Source organism: Rana temporaria, chromosome 5 (assembly GCF_905171775.1).
Source record: "Rana temporaria chromosome 5, aRanTem1.1, whole genome shotgun sequence".
NCBI lineage: Eukaryota > Metazoa > Chordata > Amphibia > Anura > Ranidae > Rana > Rana temporaria.
This window is the reverse complement of record NC_053493.1, coordinates 173982275-174001266: the sequence shown is the minus strand read 5'-3', so window position 1 is coordinate 174001266 and position 18992 is coordinate 173982275. Positions and strand designations below refer to the sequence as shown.

Here is an 18992-nt window from a genome sequence, read left to right as displayed (position 1 = left end):
ATCTTCTTCCCTCTAATTAGAACCCCCAAACATTATATATATTTTTTATCCTAACACCCTAGAGAATAAAATGGCGATCGTTGCAATACTTTCTGTCACGCCGTATTTGCGCAGCGGTCTTAAAAGCGCACTTTTTTGGGAAAAAATTACACTTTTTTTAATTAAAAAAGAAGACAACAGTAAAGTTATCCCCATTTTATTTTATATTATGAAAGATAATGTTACGCAGAGTAAATTCATACCCAACATGTCACGCTTCAAAATTGCGTTTGAACACCGTTTACATATGCGGGCGCTGCTCACGTATGTGTTCGCTTCTGCGCGCAAGCTCGGGGTGCGTTTTCTGGCTCCTAACTTTTTTAGCTGGCTCCTAGATTCCAAGCAAATTTGTCAACCCCTGATGTTATGACAGGTTCTCTTTATACATCTATAGAGCCATGACAGGTCCTTGTTATACTCCTTTATACATGTATAGAGCCATGTCAGGTACTCTTTATAGTCCTATATACATTTATAGAGCCATGACAGGTCCTCTTGATATTCCTTTATATGTAAAGAGTAATGCCATGTCCTCTATATACATGTATAGAGCAATGACAGGTCCTCTTTATACTTATTTATACATGTATAGAGCCATGACGGGTCCCCTTTAGTTATCATGATATAAAATAATGAATGTGGGGGACTTTTGGTTGGCGTGATTTTTTTTTTGGGGGGGGGGGCAGCATTTTATTCTTGGTCCCAGGCAGCGCAATGTCTTGGGCCGGCACTGTGTGTATCTATATGTATTGCTAAGTGCAATGCTGTTGTGCAAATCGACAGTACGGTCTCGCGAGACAAACCCAGCAAAATCCATTTCCTCTCCCAGCTTAGTCACAACAAGATTTTGCCCCATACACACTATTAGATTTTCTGCAGATTTTTGCCTTCAGATTTACCAAAACCATATAATATGATGTCAAACCTAAAAGTCCCATACACACGACCAGTTTTCCTGCCAAGAGAGCTTTTGAAAGGGAAAACCGGACATATGTATGCTTTCTCGCAGTTTTCCCATCAGGAAAACAGCCGGGAATCCCGGTGGGAAAATAGAGAACCTGCTCTCTATTTTCCCGTTGGGATTCCTAGCGGTATTTTTTCCGCCAGATCTACTACTTTCCTATGGGAAACACTGAGAGGCAGTGCCGATGGAGCATACACACGGTTGGGATTCCCGGCCAAAGCTCCACGGCAGTTTTCCTGACGGCTTCTCAGCTTTCCCCTTCCCCTTTTCTCGGCTGACTTTTTACCGCCGAGAAAACCAAGCGTGTCTACAGGGCTTTAGAGTTTCAATTAGTATGCAATGAGGCAGTCTTTTCACTATGTGATTATGGTAAATCTGAAGACAAAAAAAAAATGCAAAAAAACTAATAGTGTGTATGGGGTCCAAGAATCATTTGTTTACATTGTAATTTTTTGTCACCCTTTTATCACCTCAGAAAGCCAGGAGGTACGGTGAAACTAGGCTCAAATTGCAGCTATGTTACACTTTTTGCCATGGAAAGCACCGAACCCAGCTCAGCCTAGAACATCCTGCGATGGACAATATCTGCTCGAGTTCTAGAAATCCAGCGACAAAACTAAATCTTGTGACTAAGCTGGGAGAGGAAATGGATTCTGCTGGATTTGTCTCGCGAGACTGTAGTGTTGATTTGCACAGCAGCATTGCGCTTAGCCTCTAAGCCCCGCCTTCTTTATTCGCCGCAGCCGCCGCCTGAAAATGTGTCTGCTGCTTTCCCGAAGCACTGATTTCAGCTCGTGCTCCCCTTTCCTGGCACAGCGCTTTGTATTGTGACAGCTGTCCGGAGCCCGAGACATGAAGCGTTTTCTTCTTCCTGCGTCTCATCGGTAGTGGGGGGGTTTTCCTTGTCTGTGGTCGGAGTCCATTTTCCTGGATGTATTGGATTGCTATGAATGAAGCCTGTTCTGTAGACGAAATGGGTGATGTTCGTTAAGAAGCCCGTGCTCGGTGACGAGGGACAAAGGTTATAATAAGACAGCATCGTGTGAGAGAGAAAGGCTGGGCAGCTTTCCTTTGCTTCGAGCGATCCTTCTTCAGCATGAGTAATTCTAGCAGCCTCAACCCATGTGTCCCGGTCAGCTCCAATGCCATAGCTGCAGGCAGCAGCGACAGCACCCGGGAAGGAATGGAGGAGACAGCCAAGGACTCGGCAGACATTACCGCTTTCTACAGATCTGGTGAGCTCTCTCGGGAGGGGAGTGTTGGCACCATGACAGGAAGAAGTGTGTTCATTCATTGTGGGGCTGAGGGTTCTCTCCTGTGGCTGTGCGGCCTGTTTAGCCTGTGCGCAGCTCTGGGGGTCCATCTTTCCAAGCTGGGCGTGTGTGATCAGCAGCTGATAGGTCCATTAGTCTGTTGTGTGGTGCTGGGCTCCTCCGGCCTGTTGTTAGGACGACGCATCATGTACAGTACAGTATGATGTAATGTGTGAGGTGAAAAAGCTGATAGGCCAATGACCAGAGCAAAGTAAACAATGCATCATTGAAGGAAACTAACATTTTTATTTAATCTGGATGCTGGAGAGAAAAGATCAAAATTTGGGTGATTTTTTTTTTTTTAAACACTGCAGCGAGGGGTCTTGTCATTTGAATTGTTTTTAAGACTTGAAGGGAGACCATTGGCAGCAACTTGTTTGTTGACCGTGATTGGGCAGCTAATGCTAAGCTCCTCTGCGTTTTGTCATTTTACACATGAAATCCACAGGTTCACAAGATTAGGTTATCCTTGTCAGAGCCAGTCATTTACTTTCACTATTGTCAATGTTCATTTTGAGTTTTAAACTCCAGCATGTAAAAGAGTTCTGCCTTAAAAAAATAAAAATATATTTGAAAAGTCAGCAGCTGCTGACTTTTAATAATCAGACACTCGCCTGTCCCAGGGTCCAGCGATGTAGGGGAACAAAGCCCCGCTCATCTCCCCCCTCCTCTCCGCGGCGCTGGCATTGTCACTGTGGGCACCTGGCTGTGGCTTCAGAGCTGGGCACACACTGTGCATGCTTGAGCCGTGCTGTGCACCGTGGCTGACGGAGCAATCACCTGGGACCTGTGACGTGTCCCAGATGATTGCGGAGGTGGTGAGGTGAGCTTACTTCCGCTGCCGCGGCAGCCTGGGAGGAAGTGGGTGCTGGAACCCTCTAAAAAGAGGGTTTCTGCCCCCCCCCCCAAAAAAAATGGCCAAATGGTTGTCAGGGGATCACCTTTCTTTAAAGTGGAAGTTCCATTTTTGGGTAGAACTCCACTTTAAAGACCTCCTGTCCTGGCCAATTCTGACATTTCTCTCCTACAAGGATATATATATATATATATATATATATATATATATATATATATATATATATATATATATATATATATTTCACTCACACACAATGTATTGAACACATCACTTTAAAAAAAAAAAAATTCTAGGTATAGTTCAAACCGTTTGTTTTAACCGCTTTCCGCTCGCCATATAGCAAAATGACAGCCGGAAAGTGGTTCTGTTATACTGACTGTGTGTCATATGATGTCCAGATGGATACAATCAGAGGTGTGGTATGTCAGTCTGACACACTGTATCTCAGATCTAGGTAAAGAGCCTGTGTTCTAGGCTCCTAACCATGTGATCAGCTGTGTCCAATCACAGTGTAAACAGGAAAAGTCATGTATTGACTTTTCCTCTTCTCGCACTGACAGGCGTGAGTAGAGGAGAGCCGATCGGCCGCTCTCCTGACAGGGGTCTGCGATAATCGGCACATTGATTATTAGTGCAGACCCATCGAGGATGCCCACTAGAGCCCACCAGGGATGCCAATCAGTGCCCATTAGGGATGGAACTTTGTGCCCATCAGTGAGGCCTGCCAGTTCCTCCTGACCAGTGCCACCTATCCGTGCCTCGTCAGTGAAGAAAACTTTTTTATTTACAAAGTTTTGTAACAGAAACAAAGAAATATATATACATACAGTGCCTTGCGAAAGTATTCGGCCCCCCTTGAACTTTGCAACCTTTTGCCACATTTCAGGCTTCAAACATAAAGATATAAAACTGTAATTTTTTTTTTTTTTTTTTGAAGAATCAACAACAAGTGGGACACAATCATGAAGTGGAACGAAATTTATTGGATATTTCAAACTTTTTTTTTTAACAAATAAAAAACTGAAAAATCGGGCATGCAAAATTATTCAGCCCCCTTAAGTTAATACTTTGTAGCGCCACCTTTTGCTGCGATTACTGCTGTAAGTCGCTTGGGGTATGTCTCTATCAGTTTTGCACATCGAGAGACTGACATTTTTGCCCATTCCTCCTTCCAAAACAGCTCAAGCTCAGTGAGGTTGGATGGAGAGCATTTGTGAACAGCAGTTTTCAGTTCTATCCCCAGATTCTCAAATGGATTCAGGTCTGGGCTTTGACTTGGCCATTCTAACACCTGGATATGTTTATTTGTGAACCATTCCATTGTAGATTTTGCTTTATGTTTTGGATCATTGTCTTGTTGGAAGACAAATCTCCTTCCCAGTCTCAGGTCTTTTGCAGACTCCATCAGGTTTTCTTCCAGAATGGTCCTGTATTTGGCTCCATCCATCTTCCCATCAATTTTAACCATCTTCCCTGTCCCTGCTGAAGAAAAGCAGGCCCAAACCATGATGCTGCCACCACCATGTTTCACAGTGGGGATGGTGTGTTCAGGGTGATGAGCTGTGTTGCTTTTACGCCAAACATAACATTTTGCATTGTTGCCAAAAAGTTTGATTTTGGTTTCATCTGACCAGAGCACCTTCTTCCACATGTTTGGTGTGTCTCCCAGGTGGCTTGTGGCAAACTTTAAATGACACTTTTTATGGATATCTTTAAGAAATGGCTTTCTTCTTGCCACTCTTCCATAAAGGCCAGATTTGTGCAGTATATAACTGATTGTTGTACTATGGACAGAGTCTCCCACCTCAGCTGTAGATCTCTGCAGTTCATCCAGAGTGATCATGGGTCTCTTGGCTGCATCTCTGATCAGTCTTCTCCTTGTATGAGCTGAAAGTTTAGAGGGACGGTCAGGTCTTCATAGATTTGCAGTGGTCTGATACTCCTTCCATTTCAATATTATCGCTTGCACAGTGCTCTTTGGGATGTTTAAAGCTTGGGAAATCTTTTTGTATCCAAATCCGGCTTTAAACTTCTCCACCAGTATCTCGGACCTGCCTGGTGTGTTCCTTGTTCTTCATGATGCTCTCTGCGCTTTAAACGGACCTCCTGAGACTATCACAGTGCAGGTGCATTTATACAGAGACTTGATTACACACAGGTGGACTCTATTTATCATCATTAGTCATTTTGGTCAACATTGGATCATACAGAGATCCTCACTGAACTTCTGGAGAGAGTTTGCTGCACTGAAAGTAAAGGGGCTGAATAATTTTGCACGCCCAATTTTTCAGTTTTGTATTTGTTAAAGTTTGAATAATCCAATAAATTTTGTTCCACTTCATGATTGTGTCCCACTTGTTGATTCTTCAAAAAAAAAATTCAGTTTTATATCTTTATGTTTGAAGCCTGAAATGTGGCAACAGGTCGCACAGTTCAAGGCGGCCGAATACTTTCGCAAGGCACTGTGTGTGTGTGTATGTATGTATGTGTGTGTGTGTGTATATAATATATATATATATATATATATATATATATATATATATATATATATATATATATATAGCAAAAAATTAAAAACTCAGTGGTGATCAAATAACACCAAAATAATTGTGGGGAAAAATATGATAATTATGTTTTGGGTACAGTGTCGCATGACCACGCAATTGTCATTCAAAGTGTGAAAATTGGACTAGGCAGGAAGGGGTGAAGTGCCCTATATTGAAGTGATTAAAAACAAGGAGTTTAGTCGCACACATTAGCAAACATTTGTAAGCCCCAGACACCATGTCAAGGCACCCCAGTGTACTGTGGTCCTACCTCCATATATTTCTACAGGCGCTATTGACATGACATTTTCACTACCTTGGTAACAACCCATGCAATCCATTCATACAAAGAAACCAAAACAAGTTCAGAAATTGGTTTATGTTAGAGCTGCACGATTCTGGATAAAATGAGAATCACAATTTTTTTTTTTTTTTTTGCTTGGAATAAAGATCACGATTCTTGGTGTAACATCATCTTTCACATTATACCAAAAAAATTGGGCTAACTTTAGAGCTGGTTCACACAGGGGTGACCTGGGATCCGACTTCAGGTCGCCTCAAGTTACGCTGCATGAAGAAATTAATGTACGTGAATGGAGCCATCTTAATGTACACTACTGCAGTCGCTCCGACTTGAAAAAAGGTTCCTGTACTCAGGGCCAGATTAAGAACATCATGGGCCTGGTGCTGAGGATTTTGGTGGGGCCTTTTATAAATAATAAATAAATGCGTGGGAATGACATGAACGCAGCCCGGCCAAGGCAAGTGACCAAAGGCACAGAACCCAGAAGGAAGACCGGATGAAGATGGAAGTGCCCGGGCCCCGCCTGATTCATCACAGCGCAGCACTGGAGGGCTCAGTCTGAAACACTGTACACTAATGTGTTAATATGCTGTGCATACTTGTACATTGTGGCATAACCTACCCCAGAGCCTCTAAAAAGTAGTAATGTCAGGAAAGTTTACTACCGCTTTATTATCACAGGATCCCAGGAGCCTCTCATGGAACCCCCCTACTGACCCAGTGGCCCTTGGGCAGTGCCTAAGTGCACAGTTGCCAACATTTAAAAAATATTTTTTTTTAGTGACACTTTTTTTATGCTAAGTGCTATATTTAGCGTAGCTGAGATCCCAGATGTTCCTCTATACATCATAGTAATAATCACAAAATTAAATGAGTACTAATAATGGGGCAGAACAAATATGAGAACTGAGATTTCCTTTAGTTGAACTAACAAAAGTGTGTCCATTCTAGAGCTGGTAACATTGAGGGTATTCAGTATAATTTGAATGAACTGTTTTTGTGGATAAGCGACATAGGGGAGGAGTATGGACGGTATATAAGTGGGAAGTATGTGCAGGTGAGGGAGAGGAATGTGGAGGGTCTAACAGTGGGCACTATGTACAGGAGAGGAGTGCAAAGGGTATGGCAAAAGGCACTATGTACAGGAGAGGAGTGTGAAGGGTATGACAATGGGCAGTATGTACAGGAAGAGTGTGGGGGTATGACAGAGTGTAGTACGTACCAGAGAGAAGTGTGGAGGGTATGATGGGGCAGTATGTACAGCAGAGGAGTGTGGAGGGTATGACAGTGGGCAGTATGTACAGGAGAGGAATGTAGACGGTATGATAGTGGGCGCTATGTATAGGAGAGGAGTGTGGAGGGTGTGACAGTGAACACTATGTATAGGAGAGGAGTGTGGAGGGTATGATGGGGCAGTATGTACAGGAGAGGAGTGTGGAGGGTGCGACAGTGGGCACTATGTATAGGAGAGGAGTGTGGAGGGTATGACAGTGGGCACTATGTACAGGAGAGGAGTGTGGAGAGTATGACAGTGAGCACTATGTACAGGAGTGGAAGGATATTTAGGGACTGCGTAGTGGTTAAGCGGTACATACATGGATTGAAATTACGCCAATTATGCAGAGACCAGCCATAGTCAATCTATGTATGGGCTAGCTGGTTTTACACAAGTCAATCTATTAATCGACTTGAGTACAACCAGCCTGTTAGGTTTTTCCCAAAACAATCAGTGCTGCCAGCTATAGTTAGCAACACTGATCATTGTACGCACTGGCAGAACACAATAACACTGCAGGAGTGATTCCCCCATCCACAGGTCAGCAGGTGAGAGGGTGTGTGGGGACAGGCTGGGGAGAGATACTAGTCAGTGGCTGGGTAGGCACTGGTAGTATCAGAGCCAGATACACACAGGTTACATACGTCATGATCGTTAGAGCGAGAACAATAATTCTAGTACTAGACCTCCTCTGTAACTCTAAACATGTGACCTAAAATTTTTTTAAAGCATCGCTTAGGATACCAAAAAAAATCGTGCTAACTTAACTAACTAGTGTTTTTTTTTTTTTTTTTTTTTTTTAATGAATGAAACAGTTTTTTCCAATAAAACATGTTTGAAAAATTGCTACGCAAATACCGTGCTAGAGCTGCACAATTAATCGTTAAAAAAATCGTGATCTCGATTCAACCCCCCTGACTATCTCCAATGCAGAGTTTGCTGATTCTTTCATATAACAAGTGGAGAGACTTTCAGCTATAAACAGAAAAGATCTGGGCAGTCTGCCAAGTTTTTAACAGGAAACATTGTAACTAACGCTTCCTTCTTAGATTAAAGGGATAAACTTCTGTGTGTAAAGAACAAATCCGGGCAGTCTGCCAAGTTTGTAAACAAAATGAAACATTGTAACTAACATTGTAACTAACTAACTAACATTGTAACTAAATGTAACCACTTAAAGTCCAACACTTGTTTCTTAAGTTAAAAAGCAATATTATTTGCTAGAAAATTACTTGGAACCGCCAAACATTATATATATTTTAGCAGAGACTCTAGGCTAGGGAATACAATGGCAATTGCTGCAATATTTTATGTCGCACTGCATTTGCCCACTTCAATGAATAATAAAAACCATAAAAACAAAACAGTGAAGTTAGCTCATTTTTAATGTGAAAGATGATGTTACGCCGCAAGAATCGTGAGAGAATCGTGATCTATCTTCTAAGCAAAAAAATTGCAATTCTCATTTTAGCCAGAATCATGCAGCTCTATACCGTGCAACATAAAAAGTGCAAAGACCACTATAGAGTAATTTTCTAGCAAAAAACAAATTATGATTTTTACATGTAGGAGAGAAGTGTCAGAATTGGCCTGGGTGGCAAGGGGTCAATTACCATGAGTAATATGCAAATAAATATTATAAGCCCTGTGATCCTCTGTTTGCTGCAGTGTGTCAGCTTGTATTTATATTGGCCGCTCTGAATGTAGCTTCTGACAGGCTGTGTAAGCAGGCCCGTATCTCCGGAACCATGAATGATAGCCATCCCATATTTTGACCAGTTGTGGGGTAGGTCTTCCCATGCCTACCCCCCAAATGTGGGGTTTCTGTGACCTCTGGTCGTCGAGCTACAACCCCCCCAAAGTCGATCTTTTCTTTTTTATTATTTTTTTTTCCAGAATAGTTTTTTATTTTTTTTTGGGCAAATGGGCCTATCTTGAGAAAGGGGCCTGGAGCTGCAGCTCCATGAGCCCCATTGTTAATCCGGCCCTGCCTATACTACTTCCAGCCGACTTGTAGGCCAGGGTTTGACAAATTTGCTTGGAATCTAGGAGCCAGAAAACGCGCCCCGTCCCGCCAAGCTCGCGCTCAGAAGCGAACACACGTGAGTAGCGCCCGCATATGTAAACGGTATTCAAACCACACATGTGAGGTATCGCCGCGATTGGTAGAGTTAGAGCAATAATTCTAGCTCTAGACCTCTGTAACTCAAAACATGCAACTTGTAGAATTTTTTTAAACATCGCCTATGGAGTTTTTAAAGGGTAAAAGTTTGCGTGACATGTTGGATATCAATTTACTCGGCGTAACATTATCTTTCACAGTATAAAAAAAAATTGGGATAACTTTACTGTCCTTTTTTTATTTAAAAAAAAGTGTATTTTTTTCCCCTAAAAAAAAAAGTGCGCTTGTAAGACCGCTGCGCAAATACGGTGTGACAAAGTATTGCAACGACCGCCATTTTATTCTCTAGGGTGTTTAAAATAAAAAAATATATATGTTTGGGGGTTCTAATTAGAGGGAAGGAGATGGCTGTGACAACAGTAAAAAAACACACATTAGAACTGCTGTTTTACTTGTAATGCCAACGGCCACCACCAAATGGTGCCAGGTCACAGAAGCAAGCTTGGGCCTTCACAAGGCTGCAAAGCCGCGGCCTCGATTACCGGAGGGCGCCAGGTCACAATTTCTTGTCGCAATTGCGACCTGGCGCCCGGATTTTGTCGAGCCCTGTTGTAGGCGACTTGTACCCATTGATTTCAATGGAAGTCGCCTCCAAGTCGGATCCCCGTTCACAGGGAGGCAACTTTACAGGAAGTCGCCCCAGTGTGAACCTGTTCTAAGGAAAGCCCCCCCTCCAACAGGGGAACTCCACAACAATTTTTAAATTAAAAACCGGCATGGGTTCCCCCTCCAAGAGCATACCAGGCCCTTAGGTCTGGTATGGATTTCAAGGGGAACCCCCCTACGCTGAAAAGACGGCATACCAGACCCTTATCCAAGCACGCAGACCGGCTGGTCAGGAAAGGGGTGGGGACGAGCGCGCTGGTGAAAGAGCTAAAAGAAGACAGCGGTGGTGCCCAGCAGAAGGGAGAAGTCGGAAGACCCCCAGAGCTGCATAATAAACTTTTTTAAAAACCAATGTAGTGTTTTTTTTTTTTTTTTTTTTTCTTCCACCAGGTGAATGGGTAGGGGTACGATGTACCCCATACTCATTCACATAGGGTGGGGGGCCGGGATTTGGGGGCCCCCTTATTAAAGGGGGCTCCCAGATTGCGATAAGCCCCCCGCCCACAGACCCCGACAACCAACGGCCTGGGTTGTCGGGAAGAGGCCCCTGTCCCCATCAACATGGGGGCAAGGTGCTTTGGGTTGGGCGGGCCGCAGGGCGCCCCCCTGCCCCAAAGCACCCACCCCTCCATGTTAAGGGAATGCTGCCTGGTACGGCTCAGGAGGGGGGGGGGGTTTGGGGGATTCTCTCCTCCCCACCCCTTTCCTGACCGACTGGTCTGCATGCTCAGTAAGGGTGTAGTATGGATTTGGGGGGGACCCCCACGCATAGGGGGTTCCCCTTGAAATCCATACCAGACCTAAGGGCCTGGTATGCTCTTGGAGGGGGAACCCATGCTGTTTTTTTTTATTTAAAATTTGGCGTTGAGTTCCCCTTCCTGGAGGCGACTTCAAGTCGTCTTGTAAGTGGCATTGTGATTCATACTCGAGTCGTGTTCAAGTTGCCTGAAAGTCGTGTTGCCCCTGTGTGAACCCGGCTCTTACTGTTAATTTTTTTTATTCATTGAAGTGTATTTTTCCCCCAAAAAATTGTGTTTGAAAGACTGATGCACAAATGCAGTGCAACATAAAACATTGCAACGACCACCATTTTCTTCTCTGGGTGTCTCTGATATATACCCGGTGTCCAGCAAACTGTCCCTTTTACCGTGACAGTAATATATATATATATATATATATATATATATATATATATAATATATATATATATATATATATATATATAATTTAGAGGTGCACCAAAATGGAAATTTCAGAACCGAAACGAAACCGAAATAAAAAAAGTCGGGCCGAATTTTTTTTATTTTTATAATTGTATGTTAAAACATACACTCACTGTGCCCCCAATTGCCTGCCTTTTGTTTCTTCTTTTTTTTTTTTTTTTTTTTTATTACTTTATCACTTTTTTTTTGTAAGCTTGCCATTTTACTTTTTTTTTTTTTTTTTTTTTTTTTGTATAATTTTCTTATTTTTAATATTTTTCTTATTCTTTAATTACTTATTTTATTCATTGAATTATTATTCAGGTTCCTCCGAACAGATTACTTTAATTTCTTCAGGATTTCCAAGTAACAATGTTGGCTGGCCCTCGTATCATGTTATATGGACTCATAGTGAACTCCACATTTGCATCCATTCTTTGCTTTTTAGTTGCTCACCCCTTGCATCATTGTGGACATCTCCCCCTCCCCATCCTTAAACTGCCAAAGCCATTCAGGCTGTATGCTGAAACTTTTTTTTTTTTATATATATATTTTTTTTATTTTTTTTACACAATTGGAGGTGACATGTTCTCTTTATTAACCCTGTCACCTCAGGAGTGGATTGGCGCCAGGGACAGGACACAGAAGCCAGGCTAGGCAGCGGGGGGGGGGGGGGGGAACAGAGCCCCGAAGATATATCCAGCAGGACGGAGGTATGTGGGGGGGGGGGGGGGGGGGTTGGACGGAAGGCTGCTAGAAGGAAAAGCAGCTCACCGTCGCCCGTATGCTGAAACTGTTTCCACACGCTTCTAGAATACAGCCCCGCCTCCTCCTAACCCCACGCTATGATAGACAGCACATCTCAGCATTAGAACGGCTTTCTGTTTATCATAGTGTGGGGTTAAGAGCAGGCGGGGCTGTGTGCGAGCAGTGTGTGAAGACAGGTACAGTGCATTTTACCGCTCTGCAGCCACTAGTCATATCGGCAGTTTTAAAGCTGTTTCGGCATGTGCCCAAAACAGCTGTTTTCGGCCGATATGTTTCGGCACCTATATATCGGTGCATCCCTAATAAATAAATAAATAAATAATAAAAAACAAAAAATATATATATATATATATATATATATATATATATATATATATATATATATATATATATATATATATATATATATATATATATATATATATATATATATAATGTGTGTGTGTGTGTGACAGTAGGAGCTACTGTCACGGTAAAATGGACAGTTTGCTGGACACAGGGTATGCACATTTGCTGGGTGCAAGACAGAGCGTAGATGTAGACTGGAGAAGACTGCTTTTGCAGCTTTCTCCAGGTTTTAGTAATTTGACATGAGGATCTGTAGTTTGGAGATTCCACAGTGTCTGGGGTGGGACGGGATCTCCAACCCTGTATCCAGACTTTGTTGATTACCAGCAGGGCGTGTGCTCAGGTGCGCACAGCCCTTATGAGAGTGTGGGAAGACCTCATGGCTCCCAGTTGGAGACAGCTCCACACTAAGGGCCCTTTCACACGGGGCAGATCAGTAATGATCCGCCCCGTGAACCTCCGTATGCTCAGCGGAGATCGCTCCGTTCAGGGCTTGACAAAATCCGGGCGCCAGGTCGCAATTGCGACTAATTGTGACCTGGCGCCCGCCGGTAATTGAGGCCGCGGCTTTGTGGCCTCAATTACCGGCCGTCACGGCGGGGGAGGTGGGGGCGCACGGAGACACATCATCCTGTGTCTCCGTGCGCCCCCGCCGCGCCCGCAACAGCCGGTAATTGAGGCCGCGGCCTTGTGAAGTCCCAAGCTTCCTTCTGTGACCTGGCGCCATCTGGTGGTGGCCGTTGGCATTACAAGTAAAACAGCAGTTCTAATGTGTAATTTTTCACTGCCATCTCCTTCCCTCTAATTGGAACCCCCAAACATTATATATAAAAAATGTATTATTTGAACACCCTAGAGAATAAAATGGCGATCGTTGCAATACTTTCTGTCACGCCGTATTTGCGCAGCGGTCTTACAAGCGCACTTTTTTTGGGAAAAAATACACTTTTTTTAAATTAAAATTTTAAGACAGCAGTAAAGTTATCCCAATTTTTTTTTTATATTGTGAAAGATAATGTTAAGCCGAGTAAATTGATACCCAACATGTCACGCTTCAAAATTGCGTCCGCTCGTGGAATGCTGACAAACTTTTACCCTTTAAAATCTCCATAGGCGACATTTAAAAAATTCGACAGGTTGCATGTTTTGAGTTACAGAGGAGGTCTAGAGCTAGAATTATTGCTCTCGCTCTAACAATCGCGGCGATATCTCACATGTGTGGTTTGAATACCGTTTACGTATGCGGGCGCTACTCACGTATGTGTTCGCTTCTGCGCGCAAGCTCGTCGAGACTGGGTGCGCTTTCTGGCTCCTAACTTTTTTAGCTGGCTCCTAGATTCCAAGCAAATTTGTCAAACCCTGGCTCCGTTGATCCCCGCTGAGCAGGCGGATGACAGGGCGGTCCCCGCACACTGTGCAGGGACCGCCCTGTCTTTTCTCCGCTCTCCCCTATGGGGGGATCGGATGAACACGGACCGTATGTCCGTGTTCATCCAATCCGCAGACGGAAGGAAAAAATAGGGTTTTCTTCCGTCTGCAGAATAGGAGCATTGCGGAGGCGCACAAAATCGAGTGTAAGCGGATGTTCATCTGCTGACACCCGCAATCTCATAGGGACCAATGTATGTCCCTTTTTTCATCCGCAAACAGATGGATGAAAAAGCAGACATGCAGTTGTGAAAGGGGCCTTTAGAGACAGGAGGTCTCCAGAAGTCAGAGAGGCTGTAGGAGACAGCCAGAACGTTGGTGACTGCAAGAGGCAGAGCTGTAGACCAGGGGTGCCCAACCTTTTGAAGAGTGAGGGCCACTGAAGCGACTTGGTAACCGTTTTTTTTTTTTTTTTTTTTTTTAGCGGAGCAGATTGGAGGTAAGCAGGGGTAAATGGACATAGAGGCAGTGGCGGCTGGTGGGTTCTCTTTGGGGGGCAGAAAACAACAATCCCCCCCCCCCCCCCCATGGGCTGTCTGGACCGGCACATACCAGCTTCTGTGATGGTGCTGTGGTGTCCTCTCCTGGAGTGTGGGCAGCAGCCGCAGCTGCTCCGGTGTACGCTCCTCCAGCTGCCATGTGTCTTCCGCCTAAGTGCTAGGCATCCAATAGGATAGCCTGACGCCTTGGCCAATCGGAAAACCGGTTTCACAGACCTGCCTCCTGACTGGCGGGGAGGAACTGTGTGATAATAGCCAAAATGTATTTGCTGTGGTCACACAACTGGGTGGGCTCTGAACGCAATGCATTAGTTTGAAAGCAGCCTAGTAACCACTGCAGACCAGATATGCCCATTTAAAATTCAGTAATAAACTTACCTGTTAATAACAGTCTTTCATTCAGATTTCCCCGGCTGTTGCTGTCCCAAGCAGAGTGTATTTGGTATCGAATGTGACAGGAGCTGGTGTTATACAGGAAGCAGCTGCTTGCTTTCTCTACCACCGGTCTCATTCACAACACTGATGCTCTGGAATGGCGGTTTGGTGACCTGAGATCTAAGCTTGCCTAACCACCATCCCAGAGCAGGAGGCTGCGGGCCACATCAGATCGTTACGTGGGCCACATGTGGCCCCTGGGCCACTGGTTGGGCAGCCCTGCTGTAGACACTAAAGGGAAGCTGTCTACTTTGAGGAGTCCGCTGGTCTGGGTGACCAGGATAAAGTGCAGAAGTACTGCTACAGAGAGCCAGGTGGGCTAGCATTTTCTGTTCTGTGTATTTGATGGAGAAGAACCCCCTGCGTGGGAAACCTTTGTTTGGACTTATATATGTTTGGACTGTGTATGTATGTATGTGTATGTGTATATATATATATATATATATATATATATATATATATATATATATATATATATATATATATATATATATATACCAGGATTGTCAGTACAGCGTGGACAATAATAATATGGTGTCAAGCCTAAATCCACGCTTTCTACAGACCTTTTCTTTGGGGGGCTTGTTGGGTTACTCTGGAGGACATATGGAAAATGCCTCTCATGCAGCCGGCTTACTACATTTGGTTGGGGATGGTGAGGTGCAGCACCGCCTGGATACAGCAGGGCTCGGACAATATCTCCCTGTAATTTACAGAAAGATCCAGTCCGTCCTGAAGCTTTGTATAGCACAAAAGCATTCAGCAAAGCCAATTGAAATAAGTAAACACACTTTTTTTTGTACCAGCGTCTGGCCTTACGGGCAACTAGATATGGCGCAAACAACTGGTCGTTGAGGTCCACCCCTCCCATATTTTGGTTATATTCGTGCCGATCAAATTCAGGGTCTCCACGGGGACGACAAAGTTCATTGTTGTTGAAATGCATGAACCAAAAGATCTGCTCATATCGTCCCCAGGACTTGGAGGCAGAGAACACAGGCACATGGTAAACTGGGTCAATGGACCAATATAACTGCAGCTCACACAATTTAACTATGCCCATGTCAAGGGAAAGGCCCAGAAAGGTCTTTAAAATCGGAAACCGTAATTGGTTTCCATTCTTTGGCAAGGGCGGACTGGGGACAAGTGGCGATGAATTGACCAGCATACAAATTAGTTTGGTCCACAATAGATCTATAGAGATCTTCGGTGAAAAACAGCAAAAAAAAGTGCTGTAAAATCAACTGTTTCCACCTGAATTCCAGGTTGGCCAGTGAATGGGGGAAGTACAGGGGCTGCACAAGTGGTGGGGACCCAATCAGGATTGACGATTTCTGCAGGAAGGACACTATGGGCACGGCGGGCCTGTCTTTGTCATCTTCTTGGTGGCAGCGGGACACTACTTGTACTTGCCAGCTTGAACTGCACTTATGCGATTTGCCACGTCACCAAGTGTTACTACAGTGCTGGATGTAAGTCCAGGGTGTACTAGGCCGCTGGTGCTTGCCAGTTCACCAGAACGAATAGCAGCGATAGTACTTCTCTGCTCCATACGAGAGCCCTGCGGTTCTTGCACCTCAACCGCGGAAGAATGGGGTCAGGTACGGCTGACCATAGCAGGGACCTCACCTTCATCGTCAGAGCTATTTAGCATGGAGCTGCTGTCGTGTACAGGATCGTGTTCTGAGCCTGAATCTGACAGATGAGTGACCTCCTCTTCACTATCTATCATGCTCAGAAACGTGTAGGCCTCTTCACTAGTGTACCTTCCATTTGCCATTTTGGGCTCTGAATCTCTCTACTTGTACCAGTAAATTTTAAAGGTAAAAAAGCACCTGACTGTCAGCGACTGATTCAAAACGCTACCAAAAAAACTGTTGGTGATCGCAGGGATCAGGCCTGTCTCTGCGAACGCTGCAGTTATGTTTTTAGTGTTCTGTAAGTCAGGGTTTGACAAATTTGCTTGGAATCTAGGAGCTAGCTAAAAAAGTTAGGAGCCAGAAAACATGCCCCGTCCCGCCAAGCTTGCGTGCAGAAGCGAACACATACGTAAATGGTATTCAAACCATACATGTGAGGTATCGCCGCGATCGTTGAAACGAGAGCAATAATTCTAGCCCTAGACCTCCTCTGCAACTCAAAACATGCAACCTGTAAAAAATGTTTAAACGTCGCTTATGGAGATTTTAAAGGGTAAAAGTTTGTCGGCATTCCACGAGCGGACGCAATTTTGAAGCGTGACATGTTGGGTATCCATTTACTCGGCGTAACATTATCTTTCACAATAAAAAAAAAAAATTGGGATTACTTTACTGATTTATTTTTTTAATTAAAAAAAGTGTATTTTTCCCCAAAAAAAAGTGCACTGCGCAAATACGGTTTGACAGAAAGTATTGCAACGATATCGCCATTTTATTCTCTCGGCTGTTAGAATAAAAAAAAATATGTTTGGGGGTGTAACAGAATGGCCCGTGATACCCAGAGACTTTTGAAGGATGCGGGGTACTCCTGTGCCAGCTTCACTAATGACTCTTGGGTCTAGGGTCATCCTATGTCCAATAGGGGCATATGATGACTGAGAACTGATATCTCGGATTACATGAGATGGGACATTAATGATGATTCATGTATTGCAGGAGATCTTGAAATATTAAGTTGTTAATTCTGACCCCAACAGGTCAATAGGACAGTGATTCATTCAATGTGGTACATAGACTGTTGAGGTGTTAATTGAGTCTGGCTCCTAAGATATTTCATTGTGCTATGCTAACTAGCCCTGTATTGTGTGAAAGTTCTATTGATGCTAATATGTGTTGTGAGTTAACACACGCCAAAAGTCCTGTAGATTCGGTGCCAGAGAGTCTGACCTTTCAGGTGTAGTTAATTAGCATGTCAATTATGTTTAGTAAAGGAATGTGTTTTGTGTAACAGGTGAGGATAACTTGTCGCAGAGCCAGACCGTCTGGGTAATGATTAGTAATTAGCTCATCTGAATGTCATTGTCTACGGAATGTGTATTGAAGCCCCCATTGTGTGATGTTGGGGGTGGAGTGTGTCATTGTCCCTTTTCTTACTGCAGCATGCTTTGTAACTTTATATAAGAAAGCTAAGTTACCATTAAAGTGTCATTCGTTTGAACCAGAGACAGAGCTGTGTGTGTCTCGTCCTTCTGGGGAATTCTAATGGATCGTGTCTGCTGGATTGTTGGAGTGTCGGATAAGCTGTCTTGGGTTGGTGGAATGAAATATCGTAAACTGTGTTAACCCCTGACCGTTAAAGGGGGTTCTAATTAGAGGGAAGGAGATGGCAGTGAAAACGGTGAAAAAAAAGTTAACTGCTTTTTTACTGTTTTTACGCCACCAGATGGCGCCAGGTCACAGAAGGAAGCTTGGGCCTTCACAAGGCTGCAAAGCCGCGGCCTTAATTACCGGCCGTCGCAGGCCTGCTCGCGCCATTGGGGGAGGTGGGGGCGCACAGAGACACAGGTTCCTGTGCCTCCGTGCCCCCCCACCTCCATCGGCGGGCCCACGACGGCCGGTAATTGAGGCCGCGGCCTAAATTACCGGCGGCGCCTGGTTACAATTTCTTGTCGCAATTGCGACCGGGCGCCCGGATTTTGTCGAGCCCTGTTGTAAGTGACAGTGGTCGATCGATACTGCACTTGGGTGGGCTGGGCGGGGGCAAATTTCAGGCGGTAGCGGGTATCTGGGCTGATCCTGCTACAACTGCGGTTTTTGGAACCCTAAACTGCTCGGTACGCTAGTATAGATCAGATATTGATCTGTTCAGATACTATATCACTAAGGGAGGTGTATGCTTCGTGCGTGGGTGTTAGTGCAACAGCGATACTAATACAGCGATCAGAAAAATGATTGCTTAGTGACACTGGCGACGGGGTGAAAGGCTTAACTGGGTTGGCGATCAAAGGGTTAAACCTTTTATTAGTGGGGTATCCTGAACCTAAAGGGGCCTAAAGCTAACTGCCCTAACTGTTTACTGTCACAAATGACACTAAATGCAGTGATCAGTAAATAAATGACCACTGCACTCAGTGTCACTGTGACTGGGGGGTGGAAAGTGTGCCAAGTGTACTGGTGTCAGTGTGCTATTGGTGAAACTTACTGTGGATGTCTTCTCTTCTCGAGCTCCGGTCAAAAAGACGGCCTCGTGGAGAGTGACATCACTTCCTCCTGCCTGTGTTTACATTACACAGGCAGGGGAA

General features: G+C 44.4%; 1 protein-coding gene across 6 annotated transcripts in view; it reads left to right on the top strand.

Annotated features, from left to right (window-relative positions):
* Nucleotides 1–1714: 1714 nt before the first annotated feature.
* Nucleotides 1715–18992, top strand: part of TRIO (trio Rho guanine nucleotide exchange factor) — a 1129982-nt gene continuing 1112704 nt past the window's right edge. For 5 of the 6 annotated variants that reach the window (XM_040353401.1, XM_040353397.1, XM_040353396.1 and 2 more), the window contains exon 1: nt 1715–2238. In XM_040353401.1, the coding sequence (XP_040209335.1) occupies nt 2100–2238 (139 nt within the window). In that variant the 5' untranslated portion in view covers nt 1715–2099. The remainder of the gene's footprint in view (nt 2239–18992) is intronic. The other variant, XM_040353398.1, reaches the window with a different exon arrangement.